Source organism: Rhinopithecus roxellana, chromosome 7 (genome assembly GCF_007565055.1).
Source record: "Rhinopithecus roxellana isolate Shanxi Qingling chromosome 7, ASM756505v1, whole genome shotgun sequence".
NCBI lineage: Eukaryota > Metazoa > Chordata > Mammalia > Primates > Cercopithecidae > Rhinopithecus > Rhinopithecus roxellana.
Window position 1 is genome coordinate 65,555,635 of NC_044555.1, and position 22,822 is coordinate 65,578,456.

A 22,822-nucleotide genomic window follows, 5' to 3' on the forward strand; every position below is an offset into this window, starting at 1 on the left:
GCTGCTACACATCACCAGGTATCAAGTAAGGCATTCTAAGCAGCACTTCTAGGTATATTTGTTATCTTACAGGCAGAGAAATCAAAGCAATTGATAGGTAAACGTCATGCAGTCTTTAGATACCCTTCACAATAATTAAAACATCTGTTATCAGCAATTGAGTGGAGTTCCCTTATAATCTACAGAATAACTTAAAGCATCCAGACACGCCTCAGTGCTACCACTCACGTTCTCTTACTGGCCACATTGCATACATTCAAATTACCACAAGCTTCATTCACCAAATCTGCCTGGTGCCCTGCCCTACCATACTCCCCCAATCCTCTTTACACATTAAAAAACTGACAACCGGTAAAGTAACTGAAATTCAGGTGGGGGGGCTCACCTGCAATGCCCGTTGCTCCCGGCTGAGCTGACTGGAATCTGCATACAGTTCGGTAGTGACACATTTGAATCGGTCACCCACGTAACCCGCTGAGTTGGCGATTCTCTTTGCCAGCTTAGATGGCTTCGGTTTCAGAACTTTGCCATCATTTGATTCAGCCTCATCGGCTCCATCTTTGGTATAGGTGGGGGTCACGTCCACACTTGGTGGGGCACTGCCCACACAAAATGGTTTGGGATCCTCCTGGGTTTTACCAAAAGTTACAGCAGGGCCATCGCTCCCCAGAGTTGGCTCCAGGAATGGAGTCGAGACTGGCAACCCTAGGTTTTCTTTGTTGGTACCTGCCAGAACACTGTCCTTGCTTACGCTGAAGACTGGCTGTTTGAAAGTATAAGTTTCGTGGAAGTCACTGATGCGCCCCAACTCCTCTCTCAGGGCGATGAAATCACGGTGCTGCTGCAGGGCCGGCTCAGCTGAAGGCTTGGGGGGCTCAGTGCTCTGGCCAACGCTCTCTGCTGCAAAGCTGGGTTTGGACACGTTTGTGTCAGTTTTAGCATCTGATTCTTCTCGGAGAAGGTCTACGTAGACAAGCTTGTCGCTTTTGACAACAGTCTTCCCTTGATTCCAGTTGGGGTTTGGCTTTAGGTTCTTGTCGGTGGGGACATCTGGATGTAACTTGGTGCTGCTAGTTTCCAAAATCTCGGAAAACCGATTCCGGAGTGTTGGGTCCTCGTAGCGGGCTCTCTCATGGGACCGGGACCTCCTCTCTGGTTTCTCCTCTTTAGTGATCTCTATGGGCGTGTGTGGTATCAACATGGGATGCACCATGCCCAACCCCAGGGCATCTTGGTAGGTCACAAACTCTGGACGGCCGGTGGGCAGCCCATAGGGCAGTCCAGGCTTTGGGGCAAGGTGCCCAGGAAACAGACTGCCATTGGGTAACAAAACTGGATGAGGGTAGACAGGTCCTTTGCCATGTAAAGAGAGGGGACTTACAGCAATGCCCTCGGGGGCTGGGTAAGGGAGGTAACTCCTGGGGTAGGGAATTGGTGGGGACCTGAATGCCTCATTTGGAGACAGAAATATAGAGCTTGGTGGAAGGCCGTTCTCGTTTGCTTTGAAACTCGGTTCTGGGTTGCTGGCTTTGGCGCCCTTGCTGCTGGTGCTGCTACTGTGCTTGGCAGGAGTGGCCGGGGGCTGGCCCACGTGCTGAATAACGGATGGTGTGGTGTCTACGGAGCTCCTGCTGGTTTTGGTGCCATCTGCATTGGCATTGGGGGCGGGTGACGCAGAGGCTGGGCGGCCTGCACTCGACACTGACCCTGAAACGTTAGTAATGACGGCATCCGTGCCGCCCATGCGCGGACATGATGAACTCCGCTGCTGTGGTATCGCCCAGTCCAATGCCTTGTTTTTCAGCGACATGCTTTTGCCATTGTTCTCTTCGTTAGGACTTGGCCCGGGCACCACCCAGGATGAGGGAGCAGTGCTGATGATTTCAGATCTATAGATAGCACAACCATTTCCTGGAGGAGACAGTGTTTCTTTCGGAATCTCACTTCCGGAGAGCACTAAGCCACTTCCAGCCCTGCTGTGAACCAGGACTGTGGGAGCCATCTTTTTCATGTGGTCAGCTTTGGAAGCATCTACATCCACCACTTTAGAAGACAAGTCTAGTGGCTTATCTGTGACGTCTTTGGTAACGGTCTGCTTCTCCAACAGAGGAGGTGAGCTGCCGTCTTTTCTGTCTTGAACCGCTGTCTTCCGGGCATGCCCGGGCACTGGCTGGGCACCTTCGCCCCCTTCCGGAGCCTTGGGATACTTGCCGTTGGAGAGCCTGGCCGCGGGGAACTCGCTGCTGACTGTCATGTATGGCTTCGACAGGGCAACTGAAGGAGAGGTGGAGATCCTGGCATAGTGCTTGTGGAACTCCGAGTAGGTGTCTGCAGAAGGCTGGGTGGGAAGGTGGACTCGGGGTGAGGGCCGAGGCGAGGGAGGCAACAGGAGAGCTGTGTCCCCCGGCAGGCCACTGGTGACCGCCTTGGCAGAGGGAACCCTGGGCTGCTTACTGTTCTGGATGTGAGGATAGGCGTGGGAATCAACGGGATTCCCAGGGCTGACGCCCATCTTCCACGGGAGGCTTTTGTCTGCGCAATGGACGAGAGGCGGGATGGCTGGGGAGGCCGAAGGTGTCGAGAGCCTCATGGGTGATGCCAAGGATGATGGGATGTGGGGACCGACGTAGTGAGGTGGTGGCAGGTAGAGAAATCGCTCCCCGTTGGTGCAGACTGGAGAATACAGCGGCTGGGCCAAGCTGTAGGACTGCTGAGGTAGCAAGGCCTTGTACATGTTCAGTGAATACTTATTTGGCGAGTCAAGGAAAGGGTAGATGGCTGGCGTGGCACCCTCCATGTAAGGATTGACCCAGGGCAGCCGCAGATAACTAGCACCATTGATGTTGAGAGGGCTCTGTTTATCGCTGGCAGGTCTGTCCAAGCCCAGTGTTTCTGCTGTGGCTACAGCACTTTTTTGTATTCCAGGCGGTGTTTTGTATATAGCACTGAAGCCATTTGGGGGTTTTCCAGAGACAGCGGAAGCCTCCACTGTCTCGGGTGTATTCGGTTTGAACTGCATCTCTGGATTTCTTTCCGAAGAAAACCCAAGGCCACCTAGGGTGCTCGTGGCAGCCTCCCGACCTTTCTCTGAGCCCAGTCCACACAAGCTAGAATAGACGATGTTTCCGGGGACCCGGAGCCCTTCCCGGATCAGGCCAGTGCGGTCCATGCTCAGTGCTGCCAGGCCATCAATTCTATGGGCCGTGCTCGCATCCACCTTTGCAAAAGAACAACACGGGTATTACTAGGGCACTCCTTCAAGGCAGCAGTACCCGAAGACACTGCCAACTAGTTCAACGTGCCATCAGCCTTAACATTCAAGCAGAAAGGGTTAAAGACAGGCTTCGGGGGGTAAGGGTCTGTTTCCCTTCCCCTTTATCCAAACCCCTTTGCTGCCTGCCTTCTCACCTCTCAACTAGTATCCCGGAAGCAGGGAAAACGTTGGTCCCTTTGGACTGGAGGCCCATATATTAATTCAGTCATCTATTAAGTCTGAAGATTGTGGCCAGGCACGGTGGCTCACGCCTGTAATCCTACCACTTTGGGAGGCCAAGGCAGGCAGATTGCCTGAGCTCAGGAGTTCAAGACCAGCCTGGGCAACACGGTGAAACTCCATCTCTACTAAAATACAAAAAAATTAGCCGGGTGTGGCGGTGTGCGCCTGTAGTCCCAGCTACTCGGGAGACTGAGGTAAGACAATTGCTTGAACCCGGGAGGTGGAGGTTGCAGTGAGCCAAGATTGCACCACTGCACTCCAGCCTGGGTGACAAAGCAAGACTCCGTCTCTAAAAAAATCAAAATTAAAAAATAAAAATAAAAAAGTCTGAAGATTTTTACCTTCTCAGCAAAAATTCTTTGCTACAACTGAGAAGCCACCAACTCCAAAACTCTCAGCATCACCCTCATGGGGTACAGAATTCACACTAACCCTCCCTGGGCCTGTCAGGCTTGGGGGTGGGTGTTCATTTCCCCTGGGTGCAGGAAGGCATGACTTAACAGAACAAGAAACAATCTTCGATGGGACAACAGGAACAGAAGACTTTAGCAGCCTCATTTCTAAATCAATAAAGAGGCCATGGGTCAAACTGTGGTTGTGTCTTCTGACTTCCTCTCCCTTGTGTCTGAAGTGACAGTCCTGTGTTTCTTATTTTACTGGAAAGGTAAACCCTAAGGGGCTACTTGGAGGCTGGAAATTTATCCAGCTGGGAACGCTGATGTGGCATTCAGCTTATGGAAGAAAAGAGAGTACACATCCCACCAGTCACTAGGGGACAGGGACATGTATGGCGAGGCAGGAAGGCAAGACAGGAAGAGCTTGGGTGGGGGCCTTGTCCTGTCGCAGAGGCCTCCGACTCAGCCCTGCTCTGAACCACCACCCCTACCCCATTCCCCACCCTTTAAAGGCCTGCAAATTAATACGATTGATTACAGATCACTGACATGCAGATATGGCATCAACAGAAGCTATTAATCTCTTACCACGTTGTGGTTCAAGGGATTTTCCTCCCTCAGTTCCAGTCTGGCTTTTGAAGCGTCACCATCATTTACAAGGATTTTCCTATTTAAAAGGATATACCAACTTCATGAAAGCATTCCTCACTAAATCTATCTTTCACAGATCTCCCCAGAACAGACCAGTTTCTACTAACCCAATTTTTAAAACTGTCCTTAACCCTCCATCCCCACCAGCTGTCAATGGCCCACATTGAAAGTTGCCCCCAAATGGTGATTCAACTTGACCAGGAAAAACAAAGGAAACGCAAAGCTTTCACGAATCACAAATATGATGTCCCCAAGGTAGGTAAGCCAGAAATTAAGCACAACCACTTCTGCCTCAAGATCTTTTTCTCTAGAGGTCAAGTAGGCCAACTGGAGCTTGGCTGTCCCAGCCAACCCTTATAAACTCTCCTGGAGGGTAGACATGAAGTGGTAACACGGCCAAAGACCAGACGGGGCTGGAAGGCTGGAGTCTACGGGCTGGTGGCCTCATCAACCACTTCCGTGTTACCCAGGAGGGTAGGCTTTCAAAACTTTTCCCACAACAAAGTTAGGGACCATGTCCTACGAAACTGGTTTCCATGGTGATAAAAAAGCCATATTTGACTGCCTTTGTCAAAATGACAGGGGGATACACACTAGTATCATACAAATGTCAGCTGTTCCAGGCTGAAGAGGAAGTTGCACATCTGTGCCAGGCTGCTGCGGCTGCCCTGGGACTTGTTATCAGAGAGCATCGATAAAGAAAGTGCTTGGTGCCAACTTCCAAATCCCCAGGATAAAAATCGCTGACAAGCAGCAGAGGAAAAGTTTCCTCATTACCCCAAAGAGCAGCTTCAATCATCTACTGCTTAGCTGCCTCCACCCCACACTCCAAAATTACTGATTAGGAGGCATAACAGAGCTGTCTGGCGACCAAAAGCAGGTGCCAGTGGCCTCCTGGAACAGGCAGCAGAGGACAATGAGAGATCCTGGGCTTCAATGAAGGAAAAGGGTGGCTCTCTCCCCATTTATTACTGAGCAAACTATTTGTTTTAAAAGCACATCGAATGCTGCTCCACCTGGGCCCACACTCCTGACATTTAGAGTTAAAGCAGCATATAGACTGGGATTAATTCTCCTTCATAAATATGAAATAATAAATTAAGGACGAAAGTGCACTGAAAGGCCGCTTTAGGGGCTAATCTTTTAAAGGGCGGCAATGCTTCGCTGAGCCAGGTTGCCTGTTAAAACTGTAAATCAAGAGCGGCCGACTAGGCAGGAGCTCTTTCTTTCCCACCCCTTTTGGGCCCACGGTGGCTGTGAGAAGGTGAGGAGGGCTTCAGCATGGACATGGGCTCCGCTCAGGAGCGTGAGGAAGGTGCCCACTCTCCCCTCAGGCCTGGCCCAGGTGGGAGCATTCACCTGTCTTCGCTCGCCCCACACATGCGGACCCTCTCGCTGTTCATCCAGCTGTGAACGTTCCCATACAGGGGGGTTGCTGAGAGCATGTCGTCTTCCGGGATGGCAGCTTTGCTTCAAGCGTCTAGTCTGTTTAAAGGAAAGAAAAAAAAAAAAATCCCAGGAGGTTCAGTAAAGGAGAGCCAAACAGGGTGCTAGAGAAGGCTTCTTTCTAGGTGATTCATACAGGATGCAGATCGGGAAGGCAGGCTGTGCCTGCTGTCTGCAGTGGTCTGGGAGCCAAGGACAGACACCTGATTCGAAGGGACAGCGGAGGGGCAGGCAGCTTCCCTGGTAGGAGGTGCTGGGGCTGGGGAAGAAGTTTAATTCGAAACAGGCAGCCTCATCCAAGGCACAGAATGCATCCAGGACACACCACAGCACCCGCCCACCCCCTTTCCTCTGAAAGTGTACAGTGGTCATTCATTCTTGCCACTTGTTAAAGAAGGTAGAGAAGACTTGATTCAACAAGGGGAGGCTCTGACAATAGGTTCAGGGATGCTGCATCACTGGGAGGCACACAGCTGATCTCTCCTGGGGCCAAAAGGGAAGGGTGGAAGGCACAATAGCGAGGTGAGCAGCAGGTCCAGGTCTCAAACTACCTGCGTTTCTAGGGCTGAATTTCCAAGGCTGTCATGTGTGTGACTTACAGATTGAGGGTGAAAAAGAGTCGGTGGGCTGGTGACCTGCCCCACCGGAGCCCTGGATTAGATTAAGCACCTAACCCGGGTGGTTTTGCCTGGAAGCTACAGAGGGAGGCGGCTGAGTAATTCAATGACGCCTGCTCACTGGGGACGAGAAATCATTAGCGAGCACAGAAGTCTTAGCAGCCCTGGCTGATGGGCTCCAAGCCGCTGGCACATGGGGAGCCAGCAGAAGTCACCCATTTTCCACCTCCTGGGAGGGGGAGGTTGCCAAGGCAGAGGAGCTCAGACCACCTCCCACCCCCTCTTACCTCCTCTGCCCACCGCCCCCACCCACATCACATTCTAGTTTGCTGCATGAGTGAAGGGTCAGGACAAGCTGCATTTTATTAACAGGATTATCACGGCGCGTGATTTATCCTCGTGCAGGATTTTAATTGCTCTTTGGAGGTTGAGCCGTTTCTTTTGACTGCGCTTCAGCCCATATCCTGCTGTTAAATGCTGGGTTAATAAGTAGGGGAGCCTTTAATGCCTGGGACCGATGGCCCTCGGCAATTCCCTGCTCACAAACACATCTCAGTGTCCCTTGTCCGGACTGGCCATGGCATTTTTCCACGGGACCCAAACCTGGGTGTGAAATAATTGGTGTGCAGATCATCAGGGGAACTTTCTTCTCCTCCCTCACACACCCACCCACACAGTTTCCGAAAGCCCAAATGTTCCCTAAGTCGACACATTTCCTTTGTTAGAAGGAAAAAACATGCAAATGCTTGCTTTTACACTTTAGCACACGGAGCAGACTGCCAGGTCGGTTGGGTTGGAGGCACCAGGTCCGGGGATTTTTCTGTGAGAGTGACTGAGGGTTGGGGTTAGGGGGACACCTGGGGGATGGAATCCCAAAGCCGGTCTGTACTTCCTCATTTCTTTGTCCTAACTAGGTCTTTTGTCCACCAGCATCCCCCATGGGCCCCCATCCATAGAAGAACGTCTGTTAATCAAAATCCACATGCACCGACACACCATGTATAGTTAGAGCTCAACAATGAGGCTGGAAGAGAGAGAAAGGGTCCAAGAAAAAGGCAGAAATCTGCAGAGGCATCAGGCATGACGGGGTTCTGGAAAGCTACTTCCCTAGGAAAGGTCTCCAGACAGCAGCTCTTCCAGTGGGCTAGCCATAGCACCCCAAAAAGACTGACTTGGCTGCTGGGGAAGGTTCTATAAGGGTTCGTGGGCTTTTCTTCCATCTTGCAAATACACAAATCAAGTGGGGAAGGCCACCACTGGTGCTGGGCAGACCACAAGGCACATTCAATGTAGTGGCAGTGTCCCCTCTCCGGCCCCTGCTGCCCCTTCTAACAAAAGGAAGACATCCTGGGTAGGATAACAGAGAAGGTGGAGCATCATTCCCGGATGCCAGTGTGTCCCCGTCATCAAGCTACAGCAGTGGGACTGCACCATGCCATCCCCTCACTGTGCCATGATGAAATGCAGAAATTACATCATGAACCAAAGGGTCACTCAATCAAACCCCCAAGAAAAGGATGAGAGAAGAAGTGTGTGCCTGATGAACCTCGATCTTCTGGTGTCCCCATTCTTAAAAATTGGCCTCCCCTTTAAAAAAGCTGCCTCCAGCCGGGCAAGGTGGCTCACGCCTATAATCCCAGCACTTTGGGAGGCTGAGGTGGGTGGATCACCTGAAGTCAGGAGTTTGAGACCAGCCTGACCCACAAGGAGAAACCCCGTCTCTACCAAAAATACAAAATTAGCTGGGCATGGTGGCGTGTGCCTGCATTTCCCAACTACTCGGCAGGCTGAGGCAGGAGAATCGCTTGAACCTGGGAGGTGGAGGTTGCGGTGAGCCGAGATCACGCCACTGCACTCCAGCCTGGGCAATAAGAGCAAAACTCAAAAAAAAAAAACAAACAAACCTGCCTCTTACCCACCTCCCTTAAGTAGACACCTCGTGCAAAGGACCTCCCGGCACCTTCTTGGGAAACAGACTCATTATACTGAGGCCCAGCCCCGAAAAGGCCAGCAGTTGCTTCCATTCAAAGGGCCTTTCTTCAGCAAAGGCCACCTGGACTTAGCAGAAATGTGACTGCAGTTTACAGGCACCTGGACCTACTGGGTGCTTTCAAAGCATCTCCCCTTCTCCAGGGCTCCACTTTCGGGGTTTTCCATATTTATGGCGCACAGATAAATGATACCAGCCATCAGAATGAAGTGTTCTCAAATGCACAGGGTCAGATGGAGGGTTGAGGCTAGCGGAGTGGTTCACTGTCGTGTGTGTGTGTTTTGGGAGGAAAGGGGTGAAGGATGGGGCTGAACATAAAAGCAAAAGGGGGGAATACATTGTTGGATCCTGCTGTGGACTTATGCATACATGAACGCGCGCGCACACACACACACACACACACACAGACACACACTTATAATCTTTAGCTGCCCCATGAACTTTTTGTGAACTGTTTAAAAGTGGAGGTCTGTTGAACAAACAGCGGCGCCACTGCCAGCCATAATTTCATTGCAACAAGCTAAAGACTTTTAACTCTTCGGGTTCCTGGCCGAAGACGGAGAGGAGTGGAAAGGGCCAATGAGCAATGGCCCTGGCTCGCAGGAGGCCCTCCTCCTGGGTGACAAAGAGCAGTCCAAACCCACAAAAGCAGGGGCCTCCTTTGCAAAGGCCATACGGCTCACACCAAGCCTCTACTGAAGAACAGGGGTCACCTTTACCTACACCCCACCCTGGTTTCTCTGGCATGTACAATGAAGGGGACATTGGGGTAAGAAACAAAAAGAGACTGGGAGGCAAAGTATAGGGACATCGAACTTCTAGAAGCTGCTGTTGAAATAGCTGGGGCCTTTTTTTTTTTTTACCTCTAAGGCCAAGTGCTTCGAAACTGATGTCGCTGACCCTTGGCAGCAGAATACGGTGGAGAGGGCAAATGATCTGATTTCAATGACAAACAGTGCCTCAGGGTGCTTTGCAGCTATAGATGAAGCTTGTTTGCTTTTATTTTTCAATGCCCACCTCCATCCCCCACTTCTTCCAAATGCAGGCTGTGCTTCCAGAAGTGCCAAGATGTGTGAAGTCACTCATGAAAAGCACTTTACAAGCACCAACCTGTTCTACTGTGAGCTGCAAAGCTGCACCTTGGATCTGGGTTTTAACCCCTTTTTCTAGTAGTGGAGAGAAGTGGATAAAGGTGTGGATAGGGATGAAGAGGAAAGACGGCTGAGAAGAGGTCAGATGGGGAGGGTGTGGGTCTCTAAAGAACAGACTGGGAACTGTTCCAGCTGCCTGCTGGAACATCCAGGGCCAAGTAGAGAGACCTGGCTTGCGAGAAGCAGGCATGCACACTGCACACTGCACACTGCGTGGTCTCTAGCTCTTAGCACCAAGGAAATGGAATGCATAGGAGAGCTTGGGTCACCCTCGACAGACTCTTGAGTAGTCACTCGCTCCACAGCCAAGGGTTACGATGAGCGCACTGAGCTTGGCCTGGACACTGGGGAGAGGGGCCTGATTGGCAGAAGGGGGTTGAGGGACCAAGATCATAAGCCATCACTCCAACCTTGGCATCCCTGAGTAGGGGCACACCCACCCTCTATGAAAAGATGTGAGGGCAGACCACAGGTCCCAAGTCTTGGCCCCTTTCCTTTCCCCCCACCCCGCCCCCTCCTGCACTAGGCCACTTTCCACTGCCCCCACCCTTGAGGCTCCGACCAGTTAAAAGTCTGCGTATTACACTTGTCAAGTGGCACTGACAATATGGAAAGCATGGCCACCAAACTACCTCTGCTCACGCCTCCCTGCTGTCCACACAGGCACTGAGGGTGGCCCATCTCAGGGTCTTTTCTTGGGATCTCTCTCACTAGGTTCCCCTTGTCACTACCGGCAGCTATCCAGCAGTTAATGGCCAGAAGGACTGGAGAGGTTCGCAAGCAAGGGCTTCCAGCTCAGGTGGCCAGGCAGGCATTCCCAGCCAGTGTGCTGGGGTCCTCTGGCCGAGGACTCTTCAGGGAGGGGTCTCGCTACTGCATGGCTGGTTCTCTGTAGAGAACATGGTCACCACAGCCTCCTGGCTCCCACCCTTACCCACCGCATGTCTCTGGGCAGGTGGCCTAATCTCTCCAACCTTGGTCCCCTCTGTAAATATTTGGCATTGTGTTTTCCAAAGGATTAAGCTGCACTATGGACTTGAGTTTTGCCTGGCAATAGCTGGTGCTGGCCACGTTTAACCTCACTGAATAGTATCTGACTCCACTAAACATACTGTGTAGTAAGCTCCAGAATCACAGCACAGTTTCTTTGGGGCAGTACCACCTCATCCTGCGGGGGAGACTGAGGCAGCAACAGAGAGGGGGTCACAGCAGGGAGGGACCTTCAGCAGAACTGTGTAGATTTTACAGAAGCCCAAACCTCACCACCCGCCAGCCCTTCCTGGGGTTGCTCCAAACACAGACTGCGTCACAGCAGCAGCGCTGTGCTCCGGGTTTCAAGGAAGGGACGGGTGAAGAAGTTCCTATTTTAGGATGTGAGGGGTGGGGGTGGGGTGTGTGGGGGTGGAAGATGAGAAGAGAAAAAGCTCTTCCGGATGTGCAGTGTGGCATGGGTCCTCCAGGTCTGCTGGGGAGTAACAGACCCCAAGGCTGCCCCCCAGGTCCCTGGGAGGCAAAACCGCAGGCTTCCAGGGGTGTGGTCGAGGGAGGTGGCTGGCCTGGTCCCAGCCCCTCCCGACCCCCTCCCCCGAGAGAGTTGGGGGTGAGGGAAGTGATCCAGCCGGCCCAGGTGCTGCCTCTTGGCACACTCCAAGCCACAGCCATAGCCTGCAAGGGCATCCCCGCCCACACCTCCAAGTTTTGCACTAGTAAGAGGGAGGGGGAAGGGGAAACTCGCCGGCCCGGACCATTGGAGCACCCAGAACCTTCCCGGCCTCCTCCCGGGGCGTCGGGGTCAGAGCAGAGAGCCACACGGGCTGGGAGCGAACTTGGCCCCGGCGAAGAAGAAAGGGGGAGGGGCGCCCCCGCCCCGGGCTGAGGAGCTTCAGCCCGGAGCGTGATCGGTCGGCAACAAAGGGATTTTCTCTCCCACCACACACACCCGTGCTGCTCGGGGCTCGCCCGCTCCTCCTCGCCGCTCCTCGGCGGAGGTCCCAGCGCGCGGGGCCGCACCACGGCACACACCCACGCCCTCGCGGCGCGCCCCCGCCGAGCCTTCCAGGAACTCCAGCAGGCTCCCCGGAGGCGGCCCGACCGCCCCAGTTCCCGACCCTAGGTAACCCCTCGGACCCTACGACCTGGCGCGCTCTCCGTGGTGCCCCTTCCCGAGGCCCCGCCGCACCTTCTGTCCCCATCAACGAATCTGACGAAAGGAAACTTGGGGTGGGCGCAGGGAGAATCCGAGACCTCCCGGGAAACGCCGCCGAGTCCACCGGGGGAATGGGCACGGCAGACCCCTCCTCGCCATCGTTCTGGGTTCCCTTCCGATCATACTAGAGCGCTGCTGCTCTGGACGCTTCCCCTTACAAAGATGTGAGCCAAGTGTCGCCTACTGTAACGTGGGAGGGGTGCGAATCTCGGGGATTGGGGTCCGGGGTGTAATCTGCAAGGGCTGACCCTGAGGGTCGCTGCCGAACCTGGAATGCCCGCTACACTCCCCTCCTCCAGGCAGAGCCCATGGCCCGGGGTCAGGTGTCCCCAACCTCTCTCTCACAGGCCAATGGGGGACACTTGCCCTTCTCCCCGGATAATCTGTCCAGGCCACCCCACCAGCTTTTTGTTCCTTTCACTTTCCTTCATGGTTTTGCCACAGGGGGAGTCAGGGAACCACGTGTGTATTCAAGAGAGGGCGAATTTAGAAACAGGTGTCCCCTCACAGGAGGCCACCCAGCAACAGAAACCCAAGTCAAAAGCCAGGAATCCCTCCTTACTCTTCTCCCCACTCCACGCAAAAATAAACCACTTGCCCCCTTTGGTCTAGTCCTTGCAGAACTGGTTCCCCACTTGGGAGTCTACACAACCTGGGGGCAAATCCAGAATAAATGTTCCACACCACGCCTCCAAAGGCTGTGTCAATGAACTTTTGTTTTCACCAGGGCTTTGTAGGAGTAAAATACGAATGCCTTCGCCGCTACCCCCCCCCCCCCACCACCGAAGGGAACAAGCTATACCGTAAGGCTAATAACAACAGCTATCATTAGTATACACAGGAAGCACAAAGGAACTTTTAATGCATAAAAGATGCGTAAAAGGCAGGGGTCCTGCGATCTGCAAGTGAGTCTCTCACTGATTGTGCAGAGCCTGGGAGTCCCAGAAAGGCTGGGATGAGGGTCAGAGAAGGAGAGGGGCACCCACTTTCTTTACAAGGAACAATAGGAATCCCATGTCTGCTACTCAGTCATGGAACTCAGAGCACCCAAAACAAAGCCATGGAACAACTGCGGTATAGATGGGGGCCCATGAATTTTTGTAGCTGTTCAGGGCTTAATTACTCCTCCTTGATCCGTGGGACTAGACACGACACCGCCAAGGTTAAAATGCCCCGAACAGCGCCGAGCAGATGTGAGCGAGCTGGCAGACGCGCAAATGAGGCCTGCCTCGGAGCACGATAACAAGTGACTAATACATTGCATATCGTTGAAAGAAAATTATTTTTCTCTAATTTGCATTTGCTTGGGGGAAAAAAAGCCAACGCGAGTCCCTCCTCACATGCACAAGTCTAATCCTGGAAATACAGCCCGGCTGCTTTAAGAGAGCTGGAAGGAGGGAAAGACTGCCAGTGTTTTGGCGTTGCAGGCTTGTTTATCTTTCCGCCTTTCCTCCAAGGCGAAACTCGTTTTGCAAGCAACATTCCTACAGAAAATGGCACACGTCATAAAAAGAGACCAATTTATAGAACTGGCACCGAAGTTCATGTCTCACTCCAGAAGCATCTCCCAGCTCCCCATTGGAAACCCAACTAGATGTAGAAGTCCATGTTAAAACTTAGAGAGCAGACTTGGGGAGGGGGCGGTGCTGGGCGGGGGGAGGAGAGAATGAGTTAGATTTGCAGATATCCTGTAGGCTGTACACCCAGAGGCCAAAGTCATGCAGAAAGGTAGAATATAGAATTAAGTCAGCCCTAAATGATCTTCCAAAACCCAGGGAGGACCAGGCAGGTGCCAGGGGGCTTGGAAGGCTTCAACCTTGGGATTCATGGGGGAGAGGAGTGGACTTTTACACCTGGCTTGCCCCAGGACGGTCCAGAGGCAGGTCCACATTCTTTGCCATCCTAAGTCCACCTGCTTGGGCCAGCCACGAACCTCCAGGACTGGCCTAGTGGGTAACTGCCGCCACCAACTCCTCTCCCTCCCACCCTGGCACCTCTCTGCAGGGCCTGGCAGGGTACCAGGAACTCAGAGAAAGCCTGTGGCTGTGGGCATCTAGTTGATGAAGTCAGAGTAGGTGGTGCTGTGGGCAGGCTTCAGGACGCACCTTTGCGTCCTGCAGTTGAAGGCAAATGTGTTCTTGAAAACGGGAAGGCTTGGGAGAAAAGGTTAAGGGATGTGGGTAATCAAAAGCCAATCTGACCTCCCTTCCCCCAAAAATACATCCCCCTTAGGGTACTGAACCTGCACACTTGCATTTCCAAGCTGGAAACAGTGCCGAGTGCACAGAACACAGCACCCGCCTGTCTCTAACTTGTCTGAATAACAGGGCCATTTCAGAGGGGAACAACGGCCTTCAGAGCCTCTGCAATTTCCAGAAAGCTTTCAGTTAATAACACATTCTTTCCAATAAGCTTACTTAGGGCTGAAAGTTATTTTCCCAAATCTTAAAAACTCTCTGTCACAAACAGCTGAGGACCCAGTTCAACGGATCCTGGCCAAACCCCACCAACACGGTGACACTCACAGCCCCGTGGGCCTTCTCCCGCCACCTCTGCCTCACCACAAGTTCCCTAAACCACAACATACAAACCATCCTGCACCCCACCACAATCCTGGGAAGTCATAAAGATGTGTGTTGGGGATGGGGGGTGGGTGTGCCGTGGAGCTTTCTCTCATCTGGGGATGCGCTGGCCAGAAAGTGGCCGCCACCTCTGCAGCTCGTCCATGGGCCTGCATAGTGCGCGCTTTGTGTAAGTGCTGAGGAGGCGCAGCGCTGCTCGCGCGCCAACAGCTGTCACATTATTTGCACTCGCTGTAAACAGCCTTCACATTCCCCCCTTACCACATAGTTAAAGCCAGACTAACAATCCACAGTTAGAGATCAAACCAACAACAGCAGCATTGTGTCTGCCTTCGCTGCCTTCGCACCAAGCCCAGCAGCTGGCAGGTTTCTCCGGAACAAGGGACCCCTTCTCCCCCTACCCCTCCAGGCTCCAGCCAAGGCTAGCCAAGGAAGCATGCGTTTGTCAGCGCTGTTTGTTAAAGCAAAAGAGCACCGCCATTTCGCAGAGATTTCCGTGTGGCTCATCAGCCCTCTCCGAGAGTTTACTCCTTCTGGAAGCTCAGGGAAGCATCATGAGAATAAAGGTTATGGAGACTCGCAGGGTTGGTTTCCATGCTCAGCAAAGTGGGGTCTGGCCAGGCTGGGGCCGGGACAGGGAGGTCTGCCCCTCTCCATGCCATGTCACAGAGGCCAGACAGGTCTGCACTTTCTGCAGCCCTCAGCGGAATGCTTCCTGTCTTTCGGAAATTGCCCAACTCACTGAATACTTACTGGCCGCCCCACTGATCAAAATGTCTCCTTTATGATTTTTGGTTAAGTTGAACATTTCCATAATCGTCATTATTAGTGCAAATTACACGCCTAATCGGTCCTTAAATAGATTTTAATTAAATAAGCATACAAGGCTCATTTTATGACTTAAGAAAGGCATTACTTTTCGTTATAAACTTTCCACCAGGATATCGAATAACGATAGCAGACAAATACTTATTCTTTGAAAATCACCAATAACCAATGGGCAGAGTATCATGAAACATACCCTGTTCTACCCTCTGGAATCAAAACTGAGACCAGACATATCACAGCTGTACAACTTTCCTCCTGGGATGGGAGAGAGGATTTCTTCCTCCAAAGCACTATGTCTGTCTTCCTTGTGGCCAGTAGAAATAAACCCCCAGTGCTGCTTTCCCTACCCATCTGATGAGATTTCTCTAGTTGATGTCCTCTAGCAACCACTCCTCCCCCCACCACCTCCATCCGTTTTCCACCCCTTCGCCTGCTTCGAGTCCTGGTGCAAAGCGAGCAGGCTGTGCTTGTTAAATGTTGTGTAAAATGCTGTTAATAAAATAATAAATACAAAGGATGGAGGCTGCTGGTTCCACTGGTGTTTTGACTGGAAATGCATTGGCACTTGTCATGTGTTTATGGGAGGGCAGACAACGCTAGGATTTACATAGTTTGGACGTTCCTGTACTTCATTTATTCTTTCCTAAATGACGTAGGCCTCGAGCTATTTCAAGTTTGCATTTGTACAGAACTGTTAAATGCCTAGGAGTTTCTCCAATTAAACCAAGTTTAAAATCAGACCCAAAGCTGGAACAGACACTCAGACTTGCCCAACTCCACCTTCAGCCTCGGTGGCTGGAGAGAACAAACAGATCCTCGAAAACAATCAGTCCTCGAGCTCCCCACCTTCACCCCCCCTCCAGGAGGGCCCCCAGGGCAAAGGTTAAGGCGTCTTTAGATTCCAAGCCCGGCCCAGGCTACACACTGAGGCAATCATTGCAGTTAGGTGCATCTTGTCCATAGACTACCTTTAAAATCGTGGGCTAAAATCGGGGGGAAACTGCTGGCCTGGTAAAACCCACTGTTCACAAAACAATGTCAGCAAAGGCTGTAAGGCATTCTTTAGAGAGGGACCAGGGATTCGTGCCTACTGAAGCTCTTTCAGCACAAAGGCTTTTAGGGGAAGAAGGGAAAAAGAGGGAGGAGGAGGGGGAGAGGAGGAGAGAAAGGGAGGGAGGGCTCCTGTTTCAGAGCAGGCATCCCCTGAGAGTCAAGAACCAAGTGTAGCTTCAATCAAACACTGACTTCCCCTCTGGGAGTCGAGTAGGAAACCTGATCACAGTAGCTTACTACCGGCCTGGATCCATACAGGTCTGGTTTTCTTCTCATGCTAGTAATTTTTTAAAATACATATCGATATAAAAGAAGCAATCCCTGGCAGACTTTGTTGAAAACCACATTGAGCCCTCATAACATCCGGACTTAATCCTTATCAAACAAACCACAGCACCTCTGGCCTCTGTACCAGGCCACCCTCTCTCACCTCTTCCAACCAGGTCTTGCCCCTCTAGACACCATTGTTCCCCCCCCCCCGAAATAATGCCAGGAAGCCTTGCCAAAGGGTACCCAGATACCGGTTCTGAAATGAGTTCCTAACCATATAATGATCCCACTTGGGGGGCGGGGGAGAAGCAAGTCTTTTCATATGGAATCCTTTAAAAGGCAGAATGCAAACTACGGTAACAAAGGGAAAGAGGAACCCAGGAAGACGGACCTAGAAGAATACCCTCGTAGGGGAGATTAAATCTGCATTCTTGGGTCCCAGGACACAGACCTAGCAAGTCTCAGGGGGTCTCAGGGGCAGCAGGGAATGGAGGAGCAACCTATAGGAACATGACAAGTCATTCAAAGCAATTATTCATCCTTGGGGCCTACTATGTGCCAAGTATTCTATTTAGATCCTAAAGGTGGATAATTATTCCCAGTCTTACAAATGAAAAAACTTACTGGGGCTCAAAGGCCATAAATAACTTGCCCCCAAGGTCACACAGCTAGTAAAAAATGGGCCACGGTCAAACTCAGTCCTGGAGTTGCGGAGAGGAGCCAATTATTGGTCTAATTGTGCCATGTGAAATCCTGATTTTCACATACTCTCTCCTCTGAAAAGCTTCCTTAGGCCTTATGTACCCAAGAACGAGATAGAGTGCTTAACACTTATGTCACTTGGTCTACAGTGAGCCTCGAACACAGTTTCTCCTATATCTAGTCATCTCCTGGTCCACTCAAAGTCTTTCACCATTTCCCCCTACATCCTACAAATCTCCCTACGTTGTTATACCCTGGTGTAAGGCCAATGCTCTCAACAAGCCTCCCCTTTCCCGTCCCTCCAGCACCCCAGAATAGTCAGGGGTAGGTGGGTCGACTCCTTTCAGGTCTCTGGGAAAAGTGCTGACTACTGGTACTAGGAGCTAGGCTTGCCACCCCAGTTTTGCCACATAAAGCAATAAATCAAATTATCTAGATAGAGCAAAAGCCATTTGGAGGGAGCTCCTCCATCTACCTTTCCTAGGATTTAAAGGAAAAACCCCAGGGAACAAAGTAGTGTGGCAGAGGGAATTAAGATGGAAGACGCCAGCAAGATGTTCTATTGGGCCACCCAGAGTCCCCACAAAAGCGCAAGCCGGGGGATGGGCTATCTTGTCCTTTCCCCAACCTTTCTTCACAGAAGCGCCCGGCGGCAAACCTCAGGGCCCAATATGCCCTTCCCATCTTATCCCCAATTTCCGGGTCTGCCCCAGGCTTTCAGATGCTCCGGGAACTACCCACACCCGCGGAGCCTGCCAAAGCCAGGAGCCTCCGGCTCTGCTCGATGGGGAAGGGCAGGGGCACCAGACACTCGGGCTTCCCGGCCCTGGACTGGTTACTCCTCCAGACGCTGAAGCTCCGGATGTGCGAAATGGCTCCGCAGTGCGACCGGGTGTGCAGGGGCCTCGGCGGCGGGAGGGACTGAGGGGAGACGGAGGCGCCGGGGCGCTCACCCCGCTAGCCAGCTGAGCACGCCCCCGCAGGCCGGCCGCCCCTGGCTCCAGGCCAGCCCTCTGCAAGTGGCGTTCTTTCTCTTTTTTAAACTTTCCGGCCGTGGCGAACGGGCAGGGTTTCCAGCCCTCCCCGGCCCCCACCCAGTTCGGGGCGGGGCGGGGCGGGGCGGGGCGGGCCCTCCCATCCCCGGAGGGGAGGCGATTCCCACCCCCCCCAGTCCCGGGCACCGCTAGACTGCGGCCAGGGCAGACGCCTTCCTCCACCCCACCCCACACCAGCCTACTTTGGTCACCTGGAGAGGACGGCTTCCCAAAGCGATGGCCGTCCAGCCAAGCCTGGGACCGCAGCGTCCGGGGAGGAACTCCCTACAGCGCCAACGGTCCTGGCCTGCCCGCGGTGCGCTCTCTCCGAAAGGTCTAACGCTCCAGGAAGGGGGCGGGGGAGAGAGCGAGGCGGGAAGGGGGGGACGGGCTGCTTTTTTTTTTTTTTTAACTCTTCAAATGCAAGAGCTTTTTGGTGTCCCTAGCACGATTGCGAGCGCCTGGCCAGGCAGAACAATAGAAATGGAGGGAGGACGCCGGAAATGGTGCTGAAAGACTCCTATAACCCTATAAACCTCTCCTCCCCCTATTAGTTCCTATTAGCATTGAAAGATCCTAGTGACTTCAATGCAAAATTGTCTTTTTATAACTTTTTTCCTAAACACATCCCCCCTCCCCACATGAAATCACAAGGGCAAAGATCGCTTCCAAAGTTGCGACCTTCCGAGGCTCCAGGGCCTCTCACCCGCTCCGCCCCTGGCACCCTGACCTGACTCAACCCCATCCCCCAACCGTTCCCCTGGTTTGCACCTAGACAATAAATTTAGTTTAATTTAGCTTCCGGTCTTTAATTTTAGCAGGTCTCCTTTTTGCATGCAAATCAATATGGCAATTACCATCTAAAAGCTCGCCCAGCCCCGGGTCAATGTAAATTGATCATTGTCCGCCTTCCACAAAATAACATCGGGAGTCTGTGGTGCATAATGAGATTATACTGGAAACTGTCTTTTAGATCACAAATTATTTTTTATGCTGTCAGGATCTTCTCCGAGTGGACTTCCCCGCTTCTCTAATCATGGAGAGCGAAGCCCGTGGGTGCCGGCTGGGGAGACACAGCTCTATAACAATGACGGAGTGAGGACCCCCATTTCTGAGACCCTCGATTGTAAACACTTGGAGGTGAGCTTGCGCCCCAAAAGGGAGCCTTCTACAGAAATGGCACAGAAAGGCATCGTTAATGAACTCCACTCAGCAAAAAGTCAGATACCCCTTCCTGAGGAACACGTTGAGGGCAACCAGAGAAAGCCGTCGGGCAGGGCTGGAGACCAGTGGACGCCCCCGGCCAAGTGCGCGCGACAAACGCGGCTGGGCTACCACCCGGGCGGCCGCGGGGAGACCATTTACTCCCGCCCCGGCGGCTTCTCCTGGCTCCACCACCTAGGCCTCAGCAGCGCGTCCGGTTTTGCAAGCAGACGGAATCCCATCGGCCATAAACACTGGCAAAGAAGCCGGGGCGGGCCAGGGCCGGCCCAGGCCTCCCCACCCAGCTCTGGGCGAGGCCCCCCACCGGGCCCGATCCAGAAGATGGGCTGGGGCACAGAGGCAATAAGAAGCCTCTCTCTTGACCCGCTGCACTGCTTTTTCCCACCCATCGGCGGCCCCCGGGGCACGAGTGTGACCTCGGGGCCTAACAAAGGGCCTTGTGAGCTCCTTTCGGCCTCGGGCCGGAGGGAGAGGGGTGGGGCGGGGCGGCCGAGATGGACCGACGAAGTTCTCCGCCCTGCCGCGCCTCTCCGGGTCCGCCGGGCCCGGTGCCCTCGAGAAAACCACCGGGGTGGCATTGCCAGGGCTGCCCGCTGCTCCGGAGGACCGTTCTACGGGCTCCGAGCCTCCCGCCCAGCGCGGCCCGACCCTGCCCCACTCGGCCTGGCGCGGGCCCCACCCAAGTGCGGTCTTCCCAATAAAAGCTGGAATTCCCGGCTGGTCTTAGACAAAGAGGGACAGCAGCAAATCGACGCCGCGGGCAAGCCATACCCTAGCCGGAGTTTACATGCGCGTCTGGGGTCACCGAGGCGCCTGATAATCCACCCAACACAGGCTGTCCCCGCCACGGTCTCCTCCAGAAAAAAAATATATAAAAAAGAAAACATACCTCCCTTTTATTCCTCCCAGAGGCCGCACTTCTTCCTGTTCTCCTTCCCAGCCCACTGGGGCCCTGTTCCACCTTAGCAAATTGGACCCCAGCAGTGCAACAGCCATTCCTCCTGACCACAAAGTGGAAAGCTACCCCTCTTGTGGCTACACGATCCAGCCACTCAAGGTCAGGAACTCAAAATCTCTACAGAAAGGCTCCTACCTGCTCATCACCAACCCGCTGCCCACTCCACCTCACCCCTAGAAGAGAAACTATAACCAGAGGTAATCCTAGTTCACTGCACACCATCCATCCTTTAGGCTGCTAGCTTGGCCATCAGTTTCCTTCAAGCCAAAGACACATTATTTCCCTGTGAATAAGTGTGTGAATGTGGTTGTGTGGCCCACTCTTCCGTACCCAAGTCGGTCTCACTCACTCGGCAGGAAAGTCTTCGTGAGGCATTGAGGAGTGTTTGTCATTCAGCCTGTGTATCTAAGCATGGATGTATGCATATGAATGCTTTTTGTGTTTCCAAGTGACCCTCTTCACACCTTTAAATGGGCTATTGTCTCTGGAACGCACTTACAGAAATTCTGCCCCAGTTTCCAGCTCAACAAAGTCTGGGATTTTTCTCTCAGAATATCGCTATACATCTCTGTATTTGCATACCCATGTTTACATTCCCCTTGGCCAGTTCTTTATCTCTTATGTATCTCTTGTTCCATTAGGGCATCGGAGCCCAAGTGTCTTGATTTGTCTCAGCACATGTCATTCAGGAGCACATCTTAATCTGAGCATTCCTACTACTTCCATTCTTCTTGCTTTGCCTGTAATGTGGCTCTTTCCCAGGCCAGACCAATATGGGTTTGCAGTTTAACTGTAAACAGAGGATCCCTTAAGACCACAAACTCTTAAAGGAAGAGGAGGGAGGAGGAGACTGGAATGTTAGTAACAAGTTATTTATGTATAGGGTAACCCATCCGCCCATTTCGAGCTCTAGAAAGAACTAGATAAATGTCTGCAGAGGTGTATTAAAATTTTAGACCAATTTAATATTAGCCCCTAATATATATACACAAATGATGGGATCTCATAACACATCAGTGTCCAACTCCTCTTTGAAGGCTGTCTCCTTGCACATATCTAACTCCCCACAAGTTCATGGTTAAAAGTGTGTCTATTTATATAGAGACAACTCAAAGACCACTTTGCTCTCTTCAGTGCAAACCTGTACATGCTAGCGGGGCATTTCAGGCTTTGGTCCTTGGTCTGCAGCAGTCATGGTCAGAGGCCCCACCCGACTATAGCTATGTGCAGACCTTCCCGTCCTTGAACACCCGCATGAATTCTCTTTGGGAACACTGAGTCTACATCTGTCTTTCAAACTCAGTTTTTAAAGTGAGGGTGTTCGTTGTGTGTGTTCACAGCTCTCCGACTGAGAACTACCTGGTCAATCTAGATCATCTAGCAGCTGCGTTTGGTTTGTGGAAGAATCGAGCCCGATGCACCAGGATGTGACCGTGCACACATAAGAGAAAGGAAAACCCTAGGCCCAGACTCACAGCTCCTCCCCAGTGCGAGCTACTCTGCCTCCAGGAATTTCCACTAGGCTCTTTGCCCCACCTTTCCCTATTACACTACCCCACCACGGCCTTCAAAGGGTTAAGAGAAACCCCCACGGCCTTTCCTCCACCCAGCTCGCTGGGCCCGGAGGCTAGCTCGCTCACTCGCAGCTCTCGGAGTCTGCTGCCTTCTCCGCGCTCCCCTCTAGTCCTTCAGCCGGGAGGGAGCCTGCATGCCTGTCTAGACCGATCTATCACCGGCACACCAACAACACCCGCGAGAGCGCGGAGACCCTGCCCAGGTCCCCCGGCCCGCACGGTTCACGGCGGACAGAACCCGGGGAGCGTGACGGCGCCTGCGGAGTGGGGGTAGGGGGCCCACAGGGGCTGGCCGCTCCGAGCGCTCCACGGGTCCTCCCCAGCCCCGGGCCCCCGCTCTCCCACCAGCCCGGCTGCCGGGGCACAGTCACAGCTCCGCGCGCTGGGCAGTCCTATTTTTATCTTGTCTAATCCCAAACTGGGCGGGGAGCACAGGCGTCGTGCTTAGAGAACAAGAGATAGGCGAGGGAGGCGGGGAGGAGCAGCCAGGCAGCGACGCGAGCGGGAGCGAGTTAAAGACACAGTGGAGGCGACCGCGGGCAGGAAGAAAGAGCGGGCTGCGCGGGCCTCGAGGCGCCGCACGCAACGCGCCGCCCCGCGAAGTTACACTCGCTTACCCGCCGTCCCTCGCTACCGGCCCCTCCC

At 53.1% G+C, this 22,822-nt stretch overlaps 1 protein-coding gene across 13 annotated transcripts in view; it reads right to left on the minus strand.

The window, feature by feature from the left end:
- Positions 1–22,822, minus strand: part of BCOR (BCL6 corepressor) — a 130,847-nt gene that overhangs the window by 23,289 nt on the left and 84,736 nt on the right. For all 13 annotated transcript variants that reach the window (XM_030934001.1, XM_030934002.1, XM_030934000.1 and 10 more), the window contains exons 2-4: positions 5,902–6,027; positions 4,480–4,558; positions 386–3,217 (exon numbers count right to left, since the gene is read on the minus strand). In XM_030934001.1, coding sequence (XP_030789861.1) covers positions 386–3,217; positions 4,480–4,558; positions 5,902–5,987 — 2,997 coding nt within the window. In that variant the 5' untranslated portion in view covers positions 5,988–6,027. The remainder of the gene's footprint in view (positions 1–385; positions 3,218–4,479; positions 4,559–5,901; positions 6,028–22,822) is intronic.